The sequence below is a fragment of the Apodemus sylvaticus genome, chromosome 1 (assembly GCF_947179515.1).
Source record: "Apodemus sylvaticus chromosome 1, mApoSyl1.1, whole genome shotgun sequence".
NCBI classification, from domain to species: domain Eukaryota; kingdom Metazoa; phylum Chordata; class Mammalia; order Rodentia; family Muridae; genus Apodemus; species Apodemus sylvaticus.
Window position 1 is genome coordinate 12,808,008 of NC_067472.1, and position 27,313 is coordinate 12,835,320.

The window sequence follows — 27,313 nt, forward strand, 5'->3', positions numbered from 1 at the left end:
GGTCACTGCAGCTACAATCATTTGTAAGTGATATGATGACCAAGACACTACATCTTAAGGATATCTTGGGAGGGGTCCAAAAGGTGGAGAATCGGGTCTTTTTTGTGGGACATGGGAAACTTTGGACATAGGTGACACAGATTCAGGAGTCTCTTTCCCAAGGTTTTTGGGATGCAAATCATTGAGGGTCTCAAATTATGTGTTTAATCTCTTATAGCTACAAATACCACCGCTTCCCAGAGACTAAGCAGCAATGACAGACGTGAGTATAACTGTCATTATATATTTCTCTGGTTCTTGATGGCATTTTCAAAAGACTTTTCATTTTCTGTGCATGGCCTGGATCAAGTCCTCCCAAGCAATGGCTTAGACAACACCAGTACTTGACAGTCACTTGATCTGCATTCCAGGCTCCAAAATGGCGCATTCTCACATGTTATTATTTTATTGTACTTTTTCTCAAAATTTGTGAGGAGGAAAAATATAGCAGTGACCAATAGCAAGGCTTTGAGGGATTCCAGCACTGTGTCTCAGAGCATTGCATGAGAAGGCAGTTCCAAGAAGCAAGTTATATTACAAATGCCTGAGCCTGAGGGAGACATCAGGCTGGTTTTGCCCCATTGATATGGCTGACTCTGACACACCCATAAGGTAAGGGTGAGCATATTTCAGAACCTAGGAGCTTTGGAGCTTTTTTAGTGCCATGGATTTCTGCTACCCATGAGGACAGAAACCCATCTCCAGCGCCTCCTATGTAGCATAAGCAAAATAAAACCAATTACATTAGGGGAGAAAGCAATCAAAGAAAGTGACTTTGGGGATGAATGTGTGACCACATATCTTAAACAAAATTCTGGTCATTTTTTGAGAGACATGCCATAATGTTTCTCTAGAAAACTCTGATCATCTTCTTTGTAGCATAGACAAACTGAGAAGCTAGATAACTTTTAAACTGTTATGGACTAGGAGCCAGGGCAATAGGAGCAGTCTTTCCGAACAAGTTCATTATCTATATGTATGTACCCACATGGCAGCTTTCAACCTAAGTACCAATCTTATGAAACAAATACCTTTATCTTCAACTTAAAATAGGAGAATTGGACCATATTTGTCAATTTTTCAAATAATTGGAAAGTGAGCTCTAAGTTCTACAGAGACATTTAGTTTTCATGAGAATTGGAATTTGACCCTGTGGTTTCTTTTCTTCTTCTGTTGTTATTGTTACCGTTGTTGTTATTGTTGTTGTTGTTGTGTTTTGGCTATTGTTGCTTGGGGTTTTTATTTGTTTGTTTTGTTGTTGTTTTGTATCCAACACTCCATTGCCTTTGTTAAATGAATGTATATACCCATGATGCATGGATCAAAAACGCAGTGGGGTTTTCAAAAACATCCTGCTTCTCCAGCATAAAAAGGTAGGGAAAGAGAAGTTAAGGGGTTTAAAGATATAGTAGATATTTAGGAAGTCATAGTTGGGCACCTTGGTAGTGCTGTGAAAACAGACAAGAACACTTAGCAGAATCTGGTATGTGTCAGGACATGCCATGCCTATTTTGTTTGTTGTATCTCTGGCCTTTTCCCCCTGTGAATAGTGCCAACCTCTTCAATAGGCAAGTAGCAAGCATGTGAGACCTGGGGAGGTTGGTCAAGAAGCTTTATTTAAGTTTAGTGGGGAGAAGCAATGGACACAGGCTGTCAAGCAACTGTGTTAACAAGGCAACAGAATAGGGGTGCAAGAAGCTGCTACATGAACACACATGGACTAATAGTCTAATCACTCTAAACACTGTGAATACGGAAGCCATACTAGCATACAACCAGGTTGTCTGGTGATACCTGGTAGTCTGCAGGAGTGAAAATATAATTTTATAATTTTAAGAAGTTATGGAATGATTCTGACTTTCTAGTTTTATAAGAGACATAGAGTTTAGGTCTGCTGCGATATTATGTGTAGAAATAGGAGAGCCACATTCCTCATTGAATCCCAGTTTATCCCTTCCAGAGCTAGTTCTTTTAACACGTCCTTACCTTAAAACATTTAGGAAACTGAAAATGGGCCCTTCAAATTCCTCAAGATCCACATGTCAATAACTAGGCTATGAAGTGGTATGAATGTACGGTTTGGGTGTGTGTTTGCTTGTATATATGTATCCATACATATGTATATCTTATATATGAAACTTATGGCTTGAAATAAGCTGATTATGACCAGAAATCACTTAACTTGTACCTATTAAAGTTCTTTGTATAGAATAATCCACTGATACATTAATTTGCAATGGTTTTACCTCAGATAATACAATTGGGCAACTTTTGATATTTTAGTTTCACCCAAGAAGAAAAGGACAAATTTGGAAGCTATTCTCATGTCTGTAGATTAACGTGCATCAGTAGGCAATATGTAGGACTCCTACTCATACCCTCTCTCTGAGCTAGTTCAGAGGCAGAGAAATCTGTGATTCCCAAATTTCAATGTGCAAAAGGACCTTGAGAGAGTCTGCTGATGGAGTTGACAGCTGGGCCCTGGATCTCAGCATTTCTTCAGACTTAGCTGTTGGGTCTAGACTAGCCTTAGAGAACATAATTCTAATGCAAAGAGATTTTTAGAATGGAGAATGCTATACAGAAATAGGTAAAACCAGCCATAGTTTCTACCCTCTGCCTGTCTCTTAGTCTACTACTGAGAAATCTGAAAGACACAGGCTGGTGGTGATTCCAGAGTCTTTCTTCTTAGCCAGGGATTGGACTGAAAGTCTTGACTGACTCAAATGTTCTACTGTTTTTATTTCATTTTGGTTCCTTGTTAATCTGGTGGAGTAAATTCATTTACCCAGACATAAACAGGAGAACTCAAATCCTCCTTTCTGGTGAGGTGGGATTTTAGATACTTTACACAATTTGAGAAGCTCTACATTTAAAATTCATTAAAGAAGTATACGTAGGTGAAAGTAGTTTCAGTTGTAAACTGATAGACTAAAAAGCCTACTGCTTCTTAAGGAGATTCCTAAGGAATATTTGTGATAGTTGATGAAGAAAAAAAACCTAACTATCTAACTTCACAACTTATGGCCCTGAGCATGTTGTTTGGTGAGAAAATACTGGGTCAGCATGTGTAAGACAATAGGTTCAATCCTCAGGCTGCATAAAAGAAATGCAAAGATGAATATGACTCAAAAAAAAAGCAATGTGAAGAATTGTGCATAATTTCTGAATACAGTGGCATCAAAAGAAAACTACATTTGCCTAATTCCTTGTCTTCAAATACAATTCCAAAATAGTTGATTAGTTTCTAAAACATGATCTAAATCATTGGCCAAATACCTCTGGTTTCTTAGGTTTCTGAGACTCTCAGAAATATATTAGATATTTTACTTACACAAAGGAATATAAACAAACCATCTACATTCCTTAATGTAGGGTATAGTTCACATGCCCTAAGAACCCAAGTGAAGGAGAGAACTACCTACCCATCTAAGACCAAAGGAAAAAAATTGAAGTTGAACTTACACTCCAAACTGCTATCAGGAAGAAGGGGCAGATCAAAGGGCGGACCTATTTCTTCACAGTTATCCTTCCTGTTGTTCACATCTTCTAGTGGTTTGAATGATAATCTCCTCCATAGGTTCATATATTTGAATGCTTGGTCAGCACTTAGTGGAACTATTTGCGAAGGATAAGGAGGTGTAGCCTGGTCAGAGGAAGTGTGGCTTTGAATTTTTCACAAGCCAACTCAATTTCCTGTTATTTCTCCCTCTCTCTCTCCCCTATGCCTATGAACCAGAATATAAGCTTTCTCATTCTGCCTCATTCTTGTGGGTCAGAGGTAAGCTCTTAGTTACTGCTACAGTACCATGCCTGCCTGCCTTCCTGCCTGCTGCCATGCACACTGCCATCCTCCCTGCCTCCAGGGCCATAGAACTGAAAGTCCCCAAATTATGTCAATTCTTTTACAAGCACTCACTGGCATAGTGTCTCTTCACCACAACAAAAAAGTATCTAAATAAGACCTGAGTGGCAGTTCCAGATCAGCCACTCATTGGAAATTGGTATTCAAAGTCTTTGTGGTTGTTAATATCTATGCACAATGACCTGGCCATTCACATTTGAATAACAAACATGGACTCTGATTTAAAGAGAGCATTTAACAGAAGCCCTACCAGGGCTATAGAAAATGAAGAAGGCTAACAAATCACTGCTGTTGTAAGTTGTTCATTCCCTCCTGTACTGGCAATATTTATCCACAGCTTGTTCTATGTAATGTAGTAGTGACCACCAACACAGGAGGAAGGGTATATTCCTTGGGCCTTGATGTTAAACATGGCAATGTGAGCAAAGGTAAAGAGACAAAACAGCTAAACATTCACACCAGGTTTCAGCATGTCTCGTGTGGAATGCTGCAATTTTCTTACAGGGCAGACTCAAAACACCTGAAACCAGCTTGCAGGGAATTCCCACCTAGCCATCAAGGCCTGAGCTCACCCAACCACAATCTAGCCAAAGGCTCATAAACAAAAGATTCACACATATGTATTCCAATAAGCCTTCCCATTTGGGGGGACGAGGGTGGGGTGGCTATGTAATATTATTGCTGTCATATCTTATGGATACTGTATGTAAAAAAATAAAAACATTGAAAGAGAGAATTCTCCGCCAAGTAAACAGCTTTGATGTACAAAAATACATTTATTTTCAACAATTTCAAAACCACTGTCTTTTTTACAGTAGAAATATTCAAATGGAACAGTAAAACCAAGAACAGTATATGTACATATACTGTATATATATATAGATATGACTCATGCACTGTATTCCAGTGTTTAGTACACATATTGCAATTGTCTGCCCCATTTAACCCTTGAAATGAAAAAGAGGGATCTTTAGAAACCCTTCTCATACTGATGTACGCTGCAGTCAGCTAGATTTCTCTATCACATTCTCCCTGTGTCTCACAAAGAGGAATATGAACAGCATCCCATGAAGGTTAACAGGTACAAAATGTGGCCTTTCTTCTCATATATATATATACAGTATATCATTCTTTGAAACAAGTGTGCACAGGCAGAGCCTGAAAATGAAAATGATGCTTGAAGCATGGTGTAAAGTGATCCTACTGAAAAGAATAGGCATGTTAAACAGGGGAAGAGGCTGAGGTGCTAGGAAAGCAAATACAGGTTTGAAAGCCATTCACCCCAGAGGCGAGAGAACTACCTTAAGGGAACTGAAGGCCGACATCTGACTTTAAGGAAGTTGTGTACATCTGACAAGCAAATAGCACAGCTTTGCTAAAATCATTTTGGCTAATATCATTAAAGACTAGACCTCTGGTTGGCCTGCAGAGTTTGCACAGACTCGGGATTCCACAAATGTGACCTCCCTTCCAGCCTCTCTGATTCTTGTCATACCAGAAGCTGCTCATTGGACATACTGCCCAGGGGATGTTCTGAACTCAGAACAGCTGGGCAGCTCACCATGGGCAATGCACATATCCACAAAATCCAATTAGAAAACAGAGTGCCAGGGTCTTTAGATTCCTTGCTGCTTCTTTAGAGAGGGCTGCTTTCTCAGGCTGATAAATATCTTTTTTTTCTCCTTTTTGAGATAAAGTCTTATCTCCCCAACTGAGTCTCAGTTTGAAGTCTCTACTAGTCTTTGTGATTCCTTCCATGTTATCTTAGGAAGAAAAACAACCCTCATGTTCTTCAATGCCACTGAAGTCCTTCCTTTGTCAATTGTCCTGAAGAAGCCCTCCCCCACCCCCTATATATACATAAGCAGAAACCAGCTATGGTGTGGACAGAGACGCAAGAGTTGAGTGTGACAGAGAGCTGGACAGCATCCAGAATCCAACACATCAAGCAGGCTGGGGGGCAGTCAGCTCTGAAGGTGAGTGCGGAAGCCAACACACACACATCTTTCTTTTTTTCTGTTTTCTTTTTTACTAAACATTAAATTATTTCTTAGGAAATAAAAAGCTATTTACATTGTGGTTATATACAATACAACATCTTTAGCCTCAGTTTTGACATGCACGAGGCAGGGCCTCTTTCGGAAAGGTGTGCTTGCCTTTGGCAGCTACGTCCACTTCCCCTCAACCTACGTCCTGCAATTGAACTGGGGAATGGTCTGCGTTGTATGTGTATGTAGTGTGGAGCGTGAGAGGGGCAGGGGAAGATGAAGTTAACAAAAAAACAACTCAAAAAAGACAGAACGACACAAGAAGAACTTTGCTCTACTGATAGCAGAGTAAAGCAAGAAACCCGTGGGAAGATGCATTCTTAATACAAATATAACCACATATTCCTTCATCCCATTATGACCACTGTAGAATGCCTCTTTTTTTTTTCCTCTCAAAGCTAAGCATCTGCCCACTATTTATGAAGGAACCCTTGGTAAACAAAAGATAAAAAAGGACATTTTCATTTTTCCATAATAATAGTAATAGTAGTCATCAAAAATAAAAAGTCAGAAAGGTGATTGCCCATGTGGCTGCTTGGTTAAACACTAGTACAGTTGGGTATCTCCTTTGTGCTCTCACTGCTTGCGATGGTGGCAATGCTTCCTGTAGAAAAAGAGAAAAGACACAGAGAGGAAACTGAAGAAAGTTCCATTAGAGCGGCAAGTCTTTTTACCCACTGCCAAATACCGACCTGCTTAGATTAGGTTGCAATCGGTTTTAATGAAGGAGGGAATCTCAATAGTCCTACCAGTTCGCAAGCTTCTCCTCCACCTCCCAAAATATCATATAGGTAGAAGCAACAGACTGACAGTCATTGTATTCTGTACTCATCATTATGACAATAGCATGTAGCAAGCACTGTGGCGCAGGCCATGCACTAATTAATAAGATCATTTAATGAGGGGAACAATTTCAGAACAGAATTCCAGACAGCATCTGACAGTTAGACAGAATCCTGGTACTATTATTCCCATTTTACAGTTGGGGAATGTGTAGTACAGAGCATTCACAACGTTAACAGATTGGCCAAGTAAAGGTAGTTGATACTACACTCTGCATTCATGTAAGCATTATTAAGGACTGATACAACTTTGGGTTTATGGACTTAAAAAAAGAGAAAAACTCCCAATAGAAGTCAATAATTGAATTTATCTTCCACGGGGACACCCAAGATTCTAATCTTTATTACATTCTAATGGAAAAAATATATAATCTGTCAATTTCATATGGCTAGAGGTGGCAAATGAATTTTAAGAGTATGACACTGTAGCCAAGTCTTTCCCCCAGCCTTGCAGCCCAGCAATGACACACAATGCCAGCAAATAACTGGTAACTGGAGGACAGAGGATGCTGAACATGATGACACAGGCACACATACCTATGACCCGCGTGTCCAGCTCTTTGTCCAGCAGCTCTTCGGGCTCGGTGAAGTCACTGAGTGTGATTTTGGGAGCGTTTTCACTTTGGCTCACTGACCCGATCATCTCCTGCTCCTTGTCATGTTGAACTTGGGCATAGATGTTAATCCAGGGGATTTTCCTACATGAAGTAGGAACAAAAGCAGAGTGAGATAAAAGCACTCCTGATGTAGGCAATAAGATGTCCTGGGGAAGAAGGGGAGGAAAAGGTATTAACAGGAACAGCCAGTGTCAGGGTAAGGCCAGGCCACACAAGCTACCGAGGCCAAGGATATGAGGCCAGCCAAAGATTCCCAGTTAAGATGTTAACCACAGAACTTGTTGTGAAAGGAATGGTGTTGATCGGTTACTCAGTAAAATCGGAAAATATTTACCTGTTATTACCTTTTTCAAGTAGCTGGACTTTGGGTCCAGAGTACAATCTTTCCTTAAGTTGGCATGTGTATAATTGATTCCTATTGCCATGTTTTATGAACAACTCCAAACAACACACTTATAGCCATTGTTACACATTTTATAGTAACAAACTTTGATCAAATATGTGAATATTTTGTTAGTTTCCTTCTCTGCTCGGTGGGAATAACAGTAGCTTCACTGTAAGATTGAAAGTGTATTAAGGGAAGGGTTAAGGGAGACCAGATATCTCCCCTGAAACACATCAAAGGAATAGATTTGAAGACATAAAACAGACAGCTTAGAGTTGGAAGAAGGCAAGTGAATATTAAAATCTTAGTGAGACTGGCTTTTCCCTCTACCCTGCCTCCATGATCTCCTCCCAACTCTCTTTTAGTTTCAGTGGGCTCCTCCCCATGACTGAATGCTAGTGCTCCCCATATGTATGCTTATGTGGACATCTTTCCACCATGCTCTTCAGGAAAATGTGAATTGTGATTTCGTAGATCCAAACTGGATGGATTTGGGATCTTTGTTCTTCCAAGGTCTCAGGAGAGGCTGACACCAGTGCCACTGGGTGCCTATCAATCTAAAAGTTCATCTGTGAGAATCTACAGAAAAGACTCTTCCCCCTAGGGCCTTTTCAAAGATACAATGGTTCCCTCTGCCTTTACAAGGCACCTATGGTTTTCATGGTGATGGTTTAGCCCTGTCCTTCAGAATTTGGATTATGTGCTACTTCTGAAGGGGCCCCTGATCCCTGATCTCTCCTGGATCACTATATAGCTGAGGATGACTTTGAACTGATTAATCCTCATGCTTATATGTCCCAGCACTTAAATTACAGGCATGCATCTTATAGCCAGTTTATGTGATGCTGGAGATTAAACCAAGAGCTTTATGAATGCTGTGCTGGCACTTCTGTCAACTAAGTTGATACTATAGCCAGTGAATCTTCCATTTTGTACATTAACAGATCGTGTGGGTCATCTCACAGATCTAGTACATTTAAGGTATAGTAAGTTGGGTTACACTGATATTGGCCAATAGGAAACATGAGAATATACTTTTTTCATGTATGGAAAGAAAACAAAGACATAGAAATGGAACACAGAGACAAGTAGAGGTAGAGACAATCGTGTGTTTAAAACCTATTTTCAGTTCAAGGTCATCTTCAGCTATATAATGTATAAGGCTGGGATAAACGAAAAAAATGAAGAGAGAAAAGTAAATAGATGATTAGATAGATATATAAATTATAGATAACAGATATGGATAAATAGCTAGGTGATAGAGAATAGATCACAGATAATTGTGTGTGCGCGCGCGTGTGTGTGTGTGTGTGTGTGTGTGTGTGTGTAGAGAGAGAGAGAGAGAGAGGGAAAGATGATAGATATGTGATGAAGGCTAAATTTTATAGATAGATAGATAGATAGATAGATAGATAGATAGATAGATAGATAGATATAGTAAGAGAGACAGAGACAGAGAGAGACAGAGAGAGAAATAGAGAGATATTAGATATTCTGAGTTGAGCCTTTGATTTTATTTTTAGCTAAATACAGATGTAGTCTAATGACTTACATTTTTTCTAATTAGAAAATTATAATTGGTTGTGCATGTTAAGTTCAACTGTGAAATTAATATTCACTATGTCTGGGGACAGTCAAGCCATTCTTGTTCTTACAGGCCTGCATACTTCAGAGCTATAGCTAGAATGTGTTATCTATCCCTCCTGTTTTGCTGAAGGCACCAGTGAGTGTTTGCACTCATTAGGCCTTACAACGACTGCTCACTCTATTTCAATCCCTGAAAATAAGCATGTTTTCATCTTTTATAGATGGCTGGAAGGATCCGACTTTGACATCACAATTTGTAACATTAGAAAAAGCTGTCAAGTTGCTTTTCATTACTTAACTCATCCACTTGTGGAACTTTTGAATATGTCAGTCAAGTCTGAGCTCTGTGTTTCTATAAAAAGATCAATGGATGTGTCTTGGGCCACATATCCATACAGGTTTAAATAAGAAGAATAAAATGAAGAACCCAAGTATCCCTCCCCCAAAAAAGCAAGCAAGCAAACAAAATCCAAGAGCAGTTTATATTCATTTCCTCCAGCTATACAGAAAACAGACTTTGAGCTATAATGAAAATCTTATTTTAAAAAAAGAGAGGTAGAAAGAATTGTAGGGGCTCTCAAATTTTCTTGAATAACCATAGAAAAAGATATACAAGGACAGAAAAATCTTGTTGGGATTTTTCAGAAAGTAAAAGTCACTTCACAATCATTTTGAATTATAGTGCTAAGATGTCTGGAAATAACACTTGCTATCTATGAGGCTGATGTAATGTGAAGGGCAGGGTGATATTTACTTGAAGGATTTTAGGAATCCAACAACACTCTTAAACTTGTTGGGTGGTTTTCAGTACACAAAATGTAGTAAGTACTCAAAATATATTTGTCTAATGAATGGATGTTTAAATGATTTGTTCTGGTAGCCATAAAGAGAAAATTTTGCTTGTATAAACAGTATAGCTAATAATCTAGAAACAAAAATGAAATTGTCCTTATTGCCTTGTCTGAGCTGTTCAGCAGTGTTTGCTAGCCACGTGTAACTATTTGTATTTTCAATTAAGTCAAAATTAAAAACTGACTTCCAGTCATACTAGGGGCTTCCATATCAGTGCAGATTAGGATGCCTGTTCATTATTATAGAATACTCTGTTGAATGGTAATGAATTGGCAAAGAAGTGTGGGAGAAACAGGAAGCAGAGCCTGACCTTTACTTATTTGCTAGGTGGCATACTTTGCACGACTACCATTGGGTTGCTGCAAGATGGGGAAAAAAGAAAAGGCCAGAGAAATAAAAGAAAAGTCATCAGAGTATCGCCCAAAGGCCTGGAGCTTGGGGAGAAAACCATCCAGGAACGTGGACTAGAAGAGAAAAGGTTAACGTTTGGTTTAACAATGTTTAACCAATTTTACCGGCACTAATCTGTCAGAGACAGAAAGTTCTGGTTGATAATTGAGAAATACAAAGTGGACTAATTCTGAGATCTTACTGTATAAGCTTATTCAAGTACGAAACACTACAAAGTTAGAGTTGTCTACAGAAAGAGGTTGTCTGTGTAAGGAGTTTAGGAAGCTTTATATAACTAAAGAAAAGTTCTAAGTTATACGTTGTCTTTGTTTTGATTTGGACATGTATGATAAACAAAAACCTGCTTATTGCAGGACTTTGATTGACTCTCCCCTTTGTTTACTGTAGGACTAAAGGTCAGAACAAGATAGGCTACAGTTTGCTCAATGGATATTCACACCCCAGTCTTTATGTTCACCACAACCCAGAAATTCTGACAAACAATTCCTTGGATGACTGACATTCATTTTTGCTTATAATTTAAGTACATCCATAAAATGGTGTTTTTCTTTTCCTATTAAACATTTTGCTTTAATTATACCCTAAGGGTTTTTCCTCCATTCAAAGCAGCCAGGACCCACCTTGACCCAAAAAGCAAATGAATCACATTCAGGTTTGTAAATCTACTAGCAAAGTAGGTTAAGTCTGTTCTTCCAGTGAGCATGAGAGAGGGTTGAGAAATCCTTGCCCTTGTGAGTACCAATCAGCTTTATATAAAAATAATAAAAGATGTTTCTAAGCAACTGAAATATCCACTGGAGATGAAAAAGTGGGTAGAGAAGAGTAAAGCCACCTACCATCAAACCCTCTACAATCATCAAAGATAATCTTCTCGTCCTGGGAATACTAGCGTATGCCTTAAAAATTCAATGGCTGGAAGAGGTCGAGGAAGAGGGTGACCACATAGGAAGACCAGCAGTCTCAACTAACCTGGACCCTCGAGATCTCTTAGAGAGTGAGCCACCAACCAGGTGACATACTAGCTAGTCCGGGGCCCCTAACACACATATACAGCAGAGTCTGCCTGATCTGGCCTCAGTGAGAAGACACACCTAACCCATGAGAGACTTGAGGCCCCAGGGAATGGGGAGGCCTAGCCAGTGTATGGAAAGGTGTGGAGGGTGGGGACATCCTCTTGGAGACAGGGGAGGAGGAATGGGATGAGGAATTATAGGAGGGCAAAATGGAAGGGTGATAATGACTGGACTATAAAAAAGATTAAAGATAATAAAAAAATCAAATAATAAATTATGTTCTTTTACTTTTCCCAGGATCCCAAAAGTATGTCTATTCTTCATAATGTTTGAGAGGCTATTATGTTACCTGTCAGTTTATGGCTCACAGACATCACTGGAATACAAGGTTGCTAGATATTTGTTATTGGTAATACCTCAGTTTTCTTGGCCACTTAGTATATGGTAGCTACAGGAACCACATTATTATTGTGATATATAAGTATATAATTATCAAACATGATGTGTTTAATTCACACACCAAAACCATGAGATCTGATTGTTTTTCACATCTTACAGATGAGGAAATGAAAGCACAGAGATGTAAATACAGTTGCCCAAGGGCATAAATGCCAGAAGTGAAACTGACTCTGTCTCATTTCAGTGCTTATAATTTGTGTCAGTAAACCTCTCTGGAGCTTTATGTACTTTGAATATTAGTGCATAATTGTTCATTCCAGCTTCATTCATTTTGTTAATAACCCTATTATTCATGGGAGTTTCAAAAATAATTTCTAAATACATGTGTGGCTTTCTTTCCCTGAAAATTCTGTTTTAGAAACAAGAATATATGAGCAATATATAATGTGCAATATTTTTCTTTTCTCTATTTTTTAAAAATTTAATTGTATTCTCATATAGCCCAGGTTAGCTTCAAACTGGTAGCTGGGGATGATCTCAACCTGTTGATATTCCTGCCTCTACCTTTCAAGTGCTAGAATTACAGTCATGTGCCATTTTGTCTGGTATAAGGTGATGGAGACCAAAGCCAGGGCCTTGAGCATGCCAGACAAATACTTTACAAATTGAGCTATCTGCCCATCACTCAACATGCAAATTTACAAAAAAACACTACATAGCTGCAACATGAGGTAAAGAGGCATATGTATACAGACATGAGAGTGCATAACTAATCCTTATTTTCTTAATCCATTAAGCCTACAAAGAGAATACAGCTCTGATTCTATAAACATTCATTCCTTGATCCTCAGTCACTCCTGATTTTTTTTTCCAGTGCCAAGGAGAACTTCAAAGAAAATGAGGATCATATTGTTTATATGAGTTAAGGAACATTGGTCATAGGAAGAGTCAGCTGCAGTGATCCTAGCCTGGAGATAAACCCGACTGACTGTAGCACATACCTTTTAAACTTGTAGATCAGAAACACAGCCAAGCCGACAAATACCACTGAGAGGAGCATAAGCATGGCAGAGCTGCTGTGCCCAGTGCTGGAGTCCACCAGGGGAGCTAGAAGAGAAACAGAGACTGCTCACTCTGATGCTGGAGCTAAGGCCGGAAGCATTGGAGACCAGAGGCTGGCTGTCTTCCCTCATTTAACTGCCACAAGAACTGTTCTGAACCTTCAAGGAAACTTATCTCCTCTGTTATGTCTGGGAATGCCTGCTTGTGAGGGTGCAGTCTCAGTGTGTGTGACTAATTTGAGTGAGTAGGGGTCTTGAATTCTTTGTCTCCTTAGTCTTCTTAACAATATGGCCACTCATTAACAGCCTTTGATTAACCACAAATACAACCTTGAAATGTTTGACTCTCCCTTGACCGCACTCTACTGGTACAAGTTCCCTAGGTGGTGAGTTTTAGATATTCTTGACCAGAAAATTCTGAGATCAGTAAGACCCACTGAACAATCAATCAACTTCTTGGGGCTACATATCAATTCCAAATGCAACATACCAGTTCTATACCTTCTTCCCATGTGAACTCACATACGGTAAAAAGAATGTATCTAAAAGTTTCCTAAGCTGACCTCTAAGAAAAATTCAGAAAATCAAAGACTTTTGAAGAGTCCAAGTATTTACCCATAAAGCCCAACCATCTCAAATATAAAGTCAGAGTTTAAAAAAGAAATAAAGAACTTTTTCTCTAAATATTTTGCAGGTTTTCACTGCAAAGCCCCTTGTAAGAAATTCCTCCAAATTTCTGTAGTACCTTCCAAAATACCCTCAGAGACATGGGGCTTGCTTTTCTCAGTCATTACCACATGTATAGTCTGAGTTATTGCATCATGTACAGAAAAGGTCTGAGAAATTATCTACTCCCTTTTCTGCTTAAAATAATAGCCCATCCATCCTCACATCCCCTGACTCCCACCAAGCACCCACCCATCCATCCTCACATCCCCTGACTCCCACCAAGCACTCACCTAATGTCAGCTGTGTGACATAAACAACAACCTGGACACCTGGCTTTAGTTCAAATTGGACCAAGTTTTGATTAAGTGCATTGAATAGTGTCTCTACAATCTGTAAAACAAAGAGAGAAGTATCATGGATAGATGTGGCCAGTGATAGCACTCCCTCAGGAGTCAACTGGCAAAAAAGGAAAAAGAACCAAGTTCATTCATGGGATAGGGACATCAACTTGATGCTCACATCCTTCAGAGCTGCGTGAAACCCAGAGGTGAAGAGACAGAAGGGGGCATGTCAAAGAAGAAAGAGCAGCTTTCCAATTCTCCCCGTGAAGGAGAGCTCTAACAGACACAGTATTTCACTCAACTTCTAGCTTAGAGCTCTTTCATCCCTGCCTTTATAACCAGAGGCATGTTGTGGGTTCAATGAAAGAATGTCAACTTATCATTAGTTCTTTAATCCGATCAGGTAACATACTGGGTACAGAGACACCTGCAGGGATTAAAGCACATTCAGAGCCTCAGCCCAATCTTGTGTGCATTTCATCCCAGAGACAATGGGAAGCACACATCAAAGTACAGACTGCCTCCTTTTATGGGATAATTTCCTCTTTATTTTTCCCCCAGCAAGTCTCATAACACATAACATTGATTTTATCATTGTGATTCCCACATGAGAGCTGAGACTCCGAGAGTGTTGTCCCCAACTCATATCTGGCTGTACACACCTTAATATCACAGCTGCTCTTCATCACTGTAATTACCTATTTCCCTAAATGAATGGTCAATGTAGCTTCCAAAGGCAGCACATGAGTGCTAATGTCATTTTGTGATAATGGACACTAAGGGAAGGGGTATGTGCACCAGGAAGATGGGCTCTACTTGGTTGACTTCAACATGCATTCCTGTGATGCAAAGAATCTCTTCAGTCCAGAAAAGGAAAATAGCAGTTCTGTCTGAGCCCTGTGGATGGACATAGAGATGGGCGCCATCCAGGCCGGGTGACAACCAGAAGGATGCAGAGTCTCAGCAATTGTTGCTCCACATAGAAGCAATAACATTTAAATCACACAGCCTTTAGGCAGCTCTGTCCCTTTGCATTTCCTCCTCTCCTGACTTAGTATCACAAGAAGATAGGAGTGACACAGTATCACTGGAAATATCCCGGTAGAAACAGAGTTGAGAGAGAGAAGCAGACTAGGGCCCCATTGGCTTCCAGGACTATGTACAGATCTCATGAACCATGTGTCCAAATAATAATGACAGTCAGTTACAACCCGTTTTGGAAATACTGCTCCCTCTGTCAAAGCAAAATGAGGCAATCCATCTCTCTCCAAAGAAATGTATCTGAAAGCAGTTTAGTTTGTTTTCTCTCTGGAAACAGTAGTTAAATTGACCAGCATCTCTAGGGCCCATGCAGCTTAAAGACAAGAAGCCCTCATTTCCATAAACAGATAGAGAAACCCAAGCACACCTTGCCTGTCTCTGTCTCTGTCTCTGTCTCTGTTTTCTCTCTGTGTTTATGTCTCTTCCTTTTACCCTGCCTTTCTCCTTCTTTACCCCTCTCTGAGTCCTTGCTACCCAGAAGCTATTGAAAAGACACATGAGTGAGTTTCAGGGATTCCACCTCCTGTAATAAGAGGACAGTCACACTATTCTGTTTTTATTTATTCTGCTCAGGGTTGTTTAAAATCCTGGATGCTGGTGGAAGAGTCAGTGGGTAACTGGTAAACTTTTCTCTCTCGTTGGCTAAAAACAACTTTGTATAACTCAGAGTCTGGTGTGGTGGCAGGGATTTAATTCAGAGTCTGGTGTGGTGTCAGGGACATTAACTCAAGAGTTTGGTGTGGTGTCAGGGCATTAACTCCAAGTCTGGTGTGGTGGCAAGGGACACTTACTTGTTCTAGATCCCCTTCGTGGCCTTTCCTCCTCTCTGTCAGGTTCTTAGGTGGGAGGATAAAAAGCTCAGCGGACGTGGGTAGACCTGGGAACACAGCCACAAGGATCTGCTCTTCTGGGACACTGGTCACCTGCAAAGCATTCAGAGCAAACAGTGAGGGTTCAGGGGCCAGGCACCCACATTATTAGCCAGGAAAAAAGAGTATTATTCATAGTTATACAGCCTGTATGAACTTTTAAACACACAATATTTCAGTAGCAAACCGCAGTGAGCACCCAGACATCTCTCCTGCTTTCCCCTGGTGCTGCCGGGTAATGAATCATTGGCTCCTCTTCTCCTCTCATTTACATTTATACTGAAACTTTGAGGGTATTCCAAATGATTTCTGAAATAAGTTCCTCTCGTATTTTCTACTTTTTTTTTTTCCATTGAGAGAACTAGAGCAGTGCACATTCAAACTTGATTTGAATATACTGGCTCCAAATGCGGAGCAAGCTGTTATAAACAAACACAGGGCAGAGCAAATTCAAAGTAACAGCCAAAGAGCACTTGTTTTCTCCAGTTACAGGAGGAATGTGTTATGTTTAAGAGTGTTCTTGGTGTGACTGGAGGGGAAGGGGAGCCACGCAGTGGGGCTGGCAACATGAAAAGGTATTGGTACCCTTCATCAATTTGCTTTCCAAAGGAATCTCTTTCAGGCTATAAAAATATTCACATTCTTCAGTCAGCAATTGCAGCGTGTTTAGTCCTAAAGAAATAGTTCAAAATGTTTTAAAACCCTTGCAAAAGAAGAAATGCAATGTTGTGTAGAATAAGAAATAAATGGAAAGATTAAACATTCAAAAATTAAGAAGGCACTGGTATAATCATGTGGAAGAACATCACTGCAGTGTATTTGAAGCTGGTGCTGAGCACTATAAAGTCACATGGCTGTTTAGGATGACTGCAGGCTCATCTATTTTATAAATGTTTTTGGTTACAAGTATATAAAAATATAAAAGTATATAAAATTAAAATGCCAAATGTTAAAATGAGATTATGAGTACATTTTTTTTCTATTCTTGAATGGAAGATTTTATTGATTTCTGTGATTACAAATTTAAAAGAGGCCAACTTCTGACTGAGAAATTGGGGGTGAGTCATCTGAATTTTCCCATGGATTATTCTTTCCAGTGTGCATTGATGGCCTTTCATTCAAAACCCTGTCTGTTCTCTCAACACAAATATGACGGAGGATGTGTGATTCAGCTGAAATATCACCTCTCTCCCAGGAGACTCATGTGACCATCTGCCTACAGTAAACTTTTCCAGATTATTCAAATCAGCACGGCCTCCCTCTCCAGGGATACAGATCATCTCCACTGTTTTCTAAAATTGCATCTAAACGGTGCTGAAAGGTTCTGAAAGGTTTTTTAGAAAACAGTTCTTGCTGTGTGCTTCCCTGGGAATTCCTGAAAATCTTTGAGGATACTTTGCTCTTTCAAAGTTTCTTGGCATGGTAGAAACTCAACAAACCAATGAATGCTTGCTAAATTGAATAGAAGCAAGAGGGTAGATTGTCTCCTATTTTCTCAGCTCTGATTCCCATGTAGAACTAGGCTTAACGATTGGAGTGAACGCTCAGGGATGTTATAAAGAACAAAAGAGAGCCAGGAAGAGAGTCAGAAAAGGCAATCAAGTCTAACAAATCTACCAACCAATAAGGCATTGTGTTGCAGTTCCAGATGTCTCAGTACCCTGCAGGGAGGCATGACCACCAAGTATCCGGAACTCTCTGAGTCCTAGTGCATACATCAGAGAACTGTGTACTGTGCTGAGGATTACATAATGGAGCAAAGGGGTGAACCCATCAGTGACTTGGCTGGTGTGATCCTTGATTCAAGAACAGTTATATCAGGGTGTCTCAGAGGTCATAGTGGGACCCTGAAAGCTGTGCTTCTACATTCATTTAAAGCCATCTGAAGGGCTGCTTGTATATTTAAGGTCTAGGCACCACCTGGCATGACATCTTCTATAGGTTATTTCAAAAGCTGCTAAGTTTTTAGTAGCTAAAGGCACATGGAACATGACCCCATCCTGGATGAAATGGTAAGCTATGTAGGCTATGGCCTAAATACTTGCGCGCTCCCAACAAGTTTTGTTTTAAGCCTCATCACCAATGTGATGATACAGGAAGGAAAGGTTTGGGGAAGGTGATTAGGACAGGAGGGTATGACACTCATGAACAAAGTTCATGCCTTGATTAAAGTAGTCTGAGATAGTCATGCTGCCCTCTTCCCACCATGTGAACACAAAGTGTGAAAATGTCCTTGATCTTCAACTTTCTAATATCTGTAGACTTTCAAGAGTTAAACAGTGGTCATTTATAAGTCCAAGTATCCCAAGCAGAATAGAGAAGCATAATTCAGCTATCCTGTTCATATCTCTATGAAACATCTCTTTAAGTATGAAGGCCCCTTGACATAATGCCTCTAGGAATTCCCCTCTGTGCTCCTCGCTTTCTTATTCTGCTTCCATTCTGTCAGCTCCTTCTCCAAGTCTTTCCCTGTGTCTCTTTTCCATTTTCTTTCAGATATTTTAGCAATCATGATACCCTGCCTCTACTTTCCTCCAAAGCAAGACTAAAGAGTTCCAAAGCATTGGCTCTGACATCTCCCTTCTAGCCTGAACCTCTGCTTGACCCTCAGATCTCCATTTCCAACTGGTCATGTTAATATAGTCATTTCTCATGTCCTCCAAACTCACATGGTTCCCCAACTACACTTTTCCCATATAATGCCCAAGTAGGTAATGAGGAGGACACCTCCTATATATTGTCTGAATTGTAGAGTGTTTCTTTGCCTCTACAATATGTTCTTATTTCTATCATTCATTTCTGAATGAGACTTTGACCCTTTAGCCATGACATTTTTATTGTCCATAGTCAACACAGCCTTTCAATTTGTTTTGATATCATCCCCACACTCTACCCTTCCTACTCTGGCAGCTTTTTTTATTTTTTATTATTATTATTTTTTTGCATTGCCACCACAATAGGTACCTGGAAAATCTATATACTGACAGCATTTTCTGATGTAAAGAAGATACCATACTTTTCACATACTCTGATGCCTACAGTTTAGCTCTTCAGAATCTTCACACTAGGACTTAATCACTCTAGCCAATCATTGCCCACTTTGTCTTCCTGTCAGGCAGAGATTGATCACATCAAACCCTATGTCATTTCTGTAACGTAATGAGCTCTTCCAGCAGGCTATGCTTTGCATGGAGTGTTCGTTCTATCTTAAAGGCACCATCTCTTCCCTTTTAACTGACAGATATCCTTTAAAATATGTTCAAATATCTCACCCAACCCATTCCAATGGTTCAGAAATTATCAATTGAATTTCATATCTGTATCAACCTTGTAATCCCTAGGACAGGGGAGTTATAAATGTCTCAGTGCCTTTTGGAGATGCTGGTTATGCCTCGGTCACAGAACTAAGTGTATATTAGACTTCTCTACTCAACGGACTGTTTCATTCATCTAAATATTCTAGTATATAGATAGCTCTGAGAATGCTTAACAATGTTATATTTTCACCAAAGAGAATATGACCTTGGTTTAAATCTATAGGTCTATTTCCCTGGTGGGTTGCTCTATTTCCTAAACCTCTGGGTTCATCTGTGGTCAGTAGTAGTATTGTGAAGTTAAATGTCTATTCAAAAGTCTGTGATTATAGGCAAAGCGTAGATAAATGCATAAAATTAGTATAGATTCACCAAGTGGTTTATCCATTTTTCCTTAAGAGGGTCAACCCATGTCTCAGAATTTCTTGGAACAACACTGAACCAATTTCAATTTAAACACTAGATTACTCTCTCTTCCATTCTCAGATTTCAGATTTCCTCACTCATTTCTCCTCTTTTTCTCCAGTTTTTCTTTTCTTTCTTTCTTTTCCTTTTTTTCTTTTTCTTTTCTTTTTTTTTTAATTTGTTTTTTTTTGAAACAGAGTTTCTCTGTATATCCCTGGCTGTCCTGGAACTCACTCTGTAGACCAAGATGGCCTTGAACTCAGAAATCCGCTTGCCTCTGTTGGGATTACAGGTGTGCGCCACCACCTCCCGGCACTATTCTCTAGTTTTTCATGCTCTTCTTTTCTGTTTTTATATGGAGAAATAATCCCTACTTGTCCATAGAACAGCAGCTTCAATTTTTGGCACGGCCATCTATTTTTCTTAGCTATAAAATAAGCAATTCAAATACAGCCAACTTACTTTAATCAGAGCTCGCTTGATGACATTACCAATGTCTTGCCTCCACTCAGGGATGTCAGGATTGTGGTAATCCAGATTTGGAGAGAATGACAAGAGCTGTGACTGGAAGTACTCTGCAAGGAGACAGAGTGTCAGAGGAAGCTAGTGGACTGGGGTAAGAGAGTGTTTGATGGGCCCTGGCCCATAGTCATGTTTATTAGGAATCAGTTCCCTTCACGGGCTTTGGATACCTTTCCTTATTTTTAGTCTCTCTTTGGTTTCTGAAAAGAAGGAAGTTTTCCTACCAGGAGTAGTTTTGTGCTCTTTCTCATGTTTCTAACTTCTGTAAAGAATATTGGTTGAAAAACACCAAAAGGAGATCTGAACTCCCTTCTGTGGATATCTCAGAACCAAACTGAAACATAACAACCATGGCTTCCCTGGAATGAAAGCTTTTCACCTCTCTGTCTTTCAGTTCCATTGTTGATTATGCTATAAAAGCCTCACAGGAGAGGAAAGTAGGTTAAACCTTTTCTCTAGGGATGTAAGGTAATGCTTGATTCTTGATTGGTTGGTGAGTAGACAAGCTGTCTTCTTGGTGCTCATCCATGAAAATCAGCATTTCTTATATGCACCAGTTTCAGTGTAACATTTATACTCTGATAAAAATATTTACTTCAGGTCCTAATACGAGGCTCCAGTGACCAACTGGCAGAGAAGTAGGAAAAATATCACCAGGACAATACTGTAGAAATTACCTTCATCAGAAACTCACATATACTTGTATGACTTTCTAGACAATTACAATGATAGTGGCTGTCTGGGAACTTACGGGACGTCTGGAGGAATGGCAGCAAAAGACCATCAATTACATTTAAAAGAAATATAGTAATCAAAACTATTTTTTTAGAACAAGTGACACCCCTGCTCATCACCTTCTCTGCCTTCATTTAAGCTTATATTTATTTTTATTGCTGCACATTCATAGTACATGGTATTATTAAACTTCATAATGACATTTTCATACATGAGTTATCCTTCCCATAGCCCTCTATAGGAACCTCCTTTCTACTGCCTCCTTTTACTCTGCTTTATTCTCCTAGACAGTTTTGCTTTAACTTTCCTGACATATATCCTTATATCGTGTTTATAAAGCTACATAAGCTTATGATTTTAGCCTCATTATAAAGCCTTCACAGACAATGATGCTGGAACTTCCAACAATAAAAAAAAGGAAAACCACATTTTCTCTGTATAGATCATCTCATTACCCAAGATATGAGTTCTATAGAATGGGAGCATTACTCCTCTCACATTGTAGATAGATCATTTGTCCCATTTCACACAGTTAATCCTGCATGCATGTTGTAGATGACTTAGCAGATCATCATATTATGCTCATTCGTCTACTTTAGCTTTCCTTGTCTAACAAGTATCCCAAATATATGGTAATCTAGATGCATCACAAGATTCATACCTGTATAAGGGAGAGCAGATGCCTACCAGTGATCTGTTTATTTTTCAATTTAATGTCTTAATCCAATGAAGTCTACATTTGCAGATGTCAATCATCTCCCTATTTACTTGATGAATTCTAAAGCAATTTATGTTGGTGCCAGGATAGGAAAAGGGAACTCCATGAGCAGAAGAAAACATCACATGACCATGATCAAAACTTACCATGTACTGCTATCTCTTTTGTGTCTTGGATGAGGGCATTCCCAGCAGCTACCTGAACTGTGATGGTGTTGGTTCCCTCTGCAAGGAATGTGAAAGAGATGCTGCTGTCCAAGGTGATGAGGGGCTGAAAGAGAGAACCGACACCCTTCAGTCTTCCCTAGTGTACAGTCTGCCTCTCATTCTTGTAAATCTGAGAATGTCATACATATGCATAGCATGGCAATACCTAAGGGCTTTCACTTAAAAAATAAGAAAAGAACCAACAATTTTATTTAGTTTCTCCAAACTATGCTATTTTTCTGGGAACTAGTACGAATATTAATCAATTTAAAATTCATAAAATTTTAATCCTGAAAAATGAGCAACACTTTGGAGTTGTCATGTCAATTTGTTCTTTCTTCTGGGCAAAATCACATCAACTTTTAAATCCTGTACCCAACGGCTTCTGTTCTATACTCCACTGGGCTTCAGGGACTTTTCCAGAAGTGACCTGTTACTTACTTCAGTATCACCCAATTTAAGTACAGTGTCATTCTTACAACAGAAACACACATAAAGCAATGCAGTGGCCTTAAAATGGATTTTTGCTGAATTATGTTTTAACTTGCAAGGCATTTTTTGCTATATTTTATTAGTTTGAGAATATTCAAGAATTCTGCTGGCAGCCTTAAGATGAAGATGCAGAACTCTCAGCTCCTCCTGCACCATGCCTGTCTGGTTGCTGCCATGTTCCTGCCTTGATGATAATTGACCAAACCTCTGATCCTATCCTTCCCAGGTACTCTACAGACCCAAATTTATGAAATTTCGGTCTCGTTAAAAAACACAAAATGGTGTGATCAGTGGAGCAGCTAGCACTGAAGTCTTCTTGCTGCCATTTGCATCAGGGAGCAGGGAGACTCCACAGCCCTCTGTGCATAGCTCTCCAGGAGAGAATGATATCCCAGCAGTGCTTTCACTTCTGAGCACAGAGAAGTAAGGACACAGGCTTACAGGTACACAGGAGGAATAAACTCCTGGAACAGACAATAATACCAACTAGCACCAGATGGCAAAAGGCAAACATAAGAACCCTACCAACAGAAACCAAGGTCACATGGCAACATCAGAACTCAGTTCTCCCACCATAGCAAGTCCCGGATACCCCAACACATCAGAAAAGCAAGAGTTAGATTTAAAATTGTATCTCATGATGCTGATAGAGGGCTTCAAGAGAGACTTAAATAACTCCCTTAAAGAAATGCAGGAGAACATCGGTCAACAGGTAAAAGCCCTTAAAGAGGAAACACAAAAATCCCTTAAAGAAATACAGGAGATCATGGGTCAACAGGCAGAAGCCCTTAAAGAAGAAAGACAAAAATCCCTTAAAAAATTACAGGAAAATACAAAACAATCACGTGAAGGAACTGAACAAAACCATCCAGGATCTAAAAGTGGAAGTAGAAGTAATAAAGAAATCACAAAGTAAGATATCTCTGGAGGTACAAAACCTTGGAAAGAATTCAGGGGTCATAGATGCAAGCATCAACAACAGAACAGAAGAGATAGAAGAACCTCAGGTGCTGAAGATACCATAGAAAACATTGACTCAACAGTCAAAGAAAATGCAAAATGCATAAAGCTGGTAACCCAAAACATCCAGGAAGACCAAACCTAAGGATTATAGATATAGATGAGAGCAAGGATTTACATCTTAAAGGTCCAGTAAATATCTTCAACAAAATTGTAGAAGAAAACTTCCCTAACCTAGAGAAAGAGATTCCCATGAACATACAAGAAGCCTTCAGAACTCCAAACAGACTGGACAAGACCAGAAAGTCCTCCCGGCACATAATAATCAAAACACTAAATTCACTAAACAAAGAAAGAATATTAAAAGCAGTAAGGGAAAAAGGGCAAGTAACTTATAAAGGCAGACCTATCAGAATCACACCAGAGTTCTCACCAGAGATGATGAAAGCTAGAAGATCCTGGCCAGACCACAAACAGACTCTAAGAGAACACAAATGCCAGCCCAGGCTACTATACCCAGGAAAACTTTCGATCATTAATGGAAACCAAGATATTCCATTGTAAAACCAAATTTACACAGTATCTGTCCACAAATCCAGCCATCAAAGGATAATGGGTGGAAAATGCCAACACAAGGAGGGAAACCACACCCTAGAAAAAGCAAGAAAGTAATCTTCCAACAAACCCAAAAGAACATACCCACACAAACATAAAAATAACATCAAAAATAACAGGAAGCAACAATCACTATTCCCTAATATCTCTTAACAACAATGGACTCAACTCAATAAAAAGTCATAGAATGACAAAATATTTCTCATGTAAATTTTCAGTTTTATCAGAAAATGTTTGTAATTCCCCTTTTAATTAATTTAGTAATGTTTTTTCATGTCTACCATTTTATCTGCATTATTTTTCATGATAATATTCAAATTTAATGTCTTTCTATATACTTTTTCTATTTTATCAGAAATGTTTCCAATGTAAATCTTTGATTTTATCACAAATGTTTCTAATTCCACCTTCAATTAATTTAGAGTTTTTATATGTACCATTTAATATGTAAAATTTTCCATGAAATAGTCAATTTTAACATCTTTGTCTATATATTTCTTGAATTTTCCCAGAAATATTTTCCATATAAATCTTCAATTTTATCTTAAAATGTTTATAAATCCACCTCAGTCAAAAAAAGAGAATATTCAACATGCATATATAATAGATTGTGAATCAGTTTTCTATTTTCTTCCTCCTGATGTAGCCAAATATATGAATTTATGAAGGATAAAAAGAGAAATATAAGTATTTATAGAAGAAAAGGCAGATCCTGAGATGGAAGAGTCAATATTCAGTAGTTTTCTTAAAGCGCATATTCTCGAATGTGCCTGTTCTGTGGAAGGTAATGTATAGAATCTGGAGGCTGAACGAAGGCATATAAGGAAGATAATGACTCAAGCACAGATGAGCAGACTCCTTCTCCTCTCCACACACAGAAACAATAAAATGCAGAATAATAATGTGGCTTGTTGAAGTATGCGCAGAACTGCCCCTTTACAGGGTTAAGTTTGTGATAGCTCTCACAGTGTATATCCATGATAGGATGGATATATTCACACAGAGAGATGCAAAGACTTGAAGATGCAGTTTGTACAGTGTTCCTTCTATAAAACTGAAATTCTTTTCTGATCAACAGATTTGACAGGATTTCTGAGGAATTAATTTGATTTCCTCTGTTTCAAATTCTATAGGCTTCTTTGATGATCAGGCTGGTGGTAGTTGGGTAGAGTTAGAGATACTGCCATAAGCTTCTGATATCTTTTCCCCAAAATGAGGACATCTACTATGGGATAGGGGCCATTTGCTCTACATATGGCTTTATAATATACACAGATGTACCTTTGGAATTGAAAAAAGGATAAAATAGGAGTATCTCTATTATACATACCCTGATAACCAGCTGTTTAAAATCCTGTTTTTTAATATTGTACTTATTTTTATTTTACATGCATATATGTTTTTCTTGCATATATGTCTGTGCACAACATTCAGAGTCCAAAAGAGGGTATCAAATAACCCAGAAATGGAGTTAAAAATGTTTGAGTGCCACCATGTGAGTGCTGGGAATTAAACTCAGGTCCTCTGAAAAAGAACAGCAAATAGTTTTAACTGTATTAAGTCTTATCATTCAAAGAGCATCCCAGAACTTTGGAAGCAAAATGAGACATCAAATTTGATATTGTAATGGTTAAAAGTTGTTTTAAAATGATACTCTGATGCCATGAAGTTTGTATCACTATTGCTTTGTAGTACAGCTTAAGGTCAGAGATGGTGATTCCCCCAGATGTTCCCTGACCTCAAGCTGTACTACAGAACAATAGTGATAAAACCTGCATGGTATTGGTACAGAGACAGGCAGGTAGATCAATGGAATAGAGCTGAAGACCCGGAAATAAACCCACACATCTATGAACACTAGATCTTTGACAAAGAAGCTAAAACCATCTAGTCCAAAAAAAAATGACAGCATTTTCAAGAAATGGTGCTGGTTCAACTGGAGGTCAACACATAGAAGAATGCAAATTGATCCATTCTTATCTCCCTGTGCAAAGCTCAAGTCCAAGTGGATCAACAACCTCTACATAAAACCAGATACACTGAATCTAATAGAAGAGAAAGTGGGGGAAAAGCCTTGAGCAAGCACATGGGTGGAAGGAAAAATTTCCTGATCAGGATACCAATAGTTTATGCTCTAAGATCAGAAATCGACAAATGGAACCTCATAAAACTACAAAGTTTCTGTAAGTCACAGGACACTGTCAATAAAACAAAATGGAAACCAACAGATTGGGAAAAGATCTTTACCAATCCTACATCTGAAAGAGGGATAATATCTAATATATACAAAGAATTCATGAAGTTGACTCCAGAGAACTATATAACCCTACTGGAAAATGGGGAAAAGAGCTAAACAGAATGCTCAACTGAGAAAACTCAAATAGCCGAAAAACACCTAAAGAAATGTTCAACATCCTTGGTCATCAGGGAACTGCAAATCAAAACAACCCTGAGATTCCACCTCACACCAGTCAGAATGGCTAAGATCAAAAACTCAGGTGACAGCAGGTGCCTGGCAAAAATGTGGATAAAGAGGAACACTTCTCTATTGCTGGTGGGATTGCAAGCTGGTGCAACTACTCTGAAAATCAGTCTGGCAGTTCCTCAGAAAATTGGATATAGTACTTCCTGAGGACTCAGCTATACCACTCCTGGGCGTATACTCAGAAGATGCTCCAACAAGTAATAAGGACACATGCTCTACTATGTTCATAGCAGCCACATTTATAATAGCCAGAAGCTGAAAACAACCCATACATCCCTCAACAGAGGAATGGATACAGAATATGTGATACATTCACACAATGGAAAACTACTCAGCTATTGAAAACAATGACTTCATGGAATACAAAGGCAAATGGATGGCTCTAGAAAATATCCTGAGTGAAGTAACTCAATCATAAAAGAACACACATGGTATGCACTCACTGATAAAGTGGATATTAGGCTATGAGAGTGGAATACCCATGATACAATTCACGGGCCACATGAAGCTGTAAAGGAAGGAAGACCAAGAGTGGATACTTCAATCATGCTTAGAATGGGAAACAAAATAATCAAGGGAAGTAGAAGGTGGGACAGACTTGGGGAAAAGAGAAGAGTGGAGGGGAAAGAAGGAAGAATGAAGTATGGGAGGAGAGGGAGATGCACAGAGGGTCAGGAAATTGAACAGAGATATAGCAATGGGGGTGGGTTGGGGAACTGGGGGTGGCAACCAGAAAGTCCCAGATGCCAGGATAACAAAAGCCTCCCAGGACCCCAACGGGATGACATTTGCTGAAATACCTCACAAAGTGGAGGTGGAAAC

At 39.2% G+C, this 27,313-nt stretch overlaps 1 protein-coding gene across 1 annotated transcript in view; it reads right to left on the minus strand.

The window, feature by feature from the left end:
• Positions 1 to 4,746: 4,746 nt before the first annotated feature.
• Positions 4,747 to 27,313, minus strand: part of Sorcs3 (sortilin related VPS10 domain containing receptor 3) — a 186,356-nt gene continuing 163,789 nt past the window's right edge. Inside the window, exons 17-23 of the mRNA XM_052182067.1 lie at positions 21,880 to 22,003; positions 20,221 to 20,333; positions 15,962 to 16,093; positions 14,079 to 14,178; positions 13,060 to 13,165; positions 7,332 to 7,492; positions 4,747 to 6,556 (exon numbers count right to left, since the gene is read on the minus strand). Of these exons, the coding sequence (XP_052038027.1) occupies positions 6,492 to 6,556; positions 7,332 to 7,492; positions 13,060 to 13,165; positions 14,079 to 14,178; positions 15,962 to 16,093; positions 20,221 to 20,333; positions 21,880 to 22,003 (801 nt within the window). The 3' untranslated portion in view covers positions 4,747 to 6,491. The remainder of the gene's footprint in view (positions 6,557 to 7,331; positions 7,493 to 13,059; positions 13,166 to 14,078; positions 14,179 to 15,961; positions 16,094 to 20,220; positions 20,334 to 21,879; positions 22,004 to 27,313) is intronic.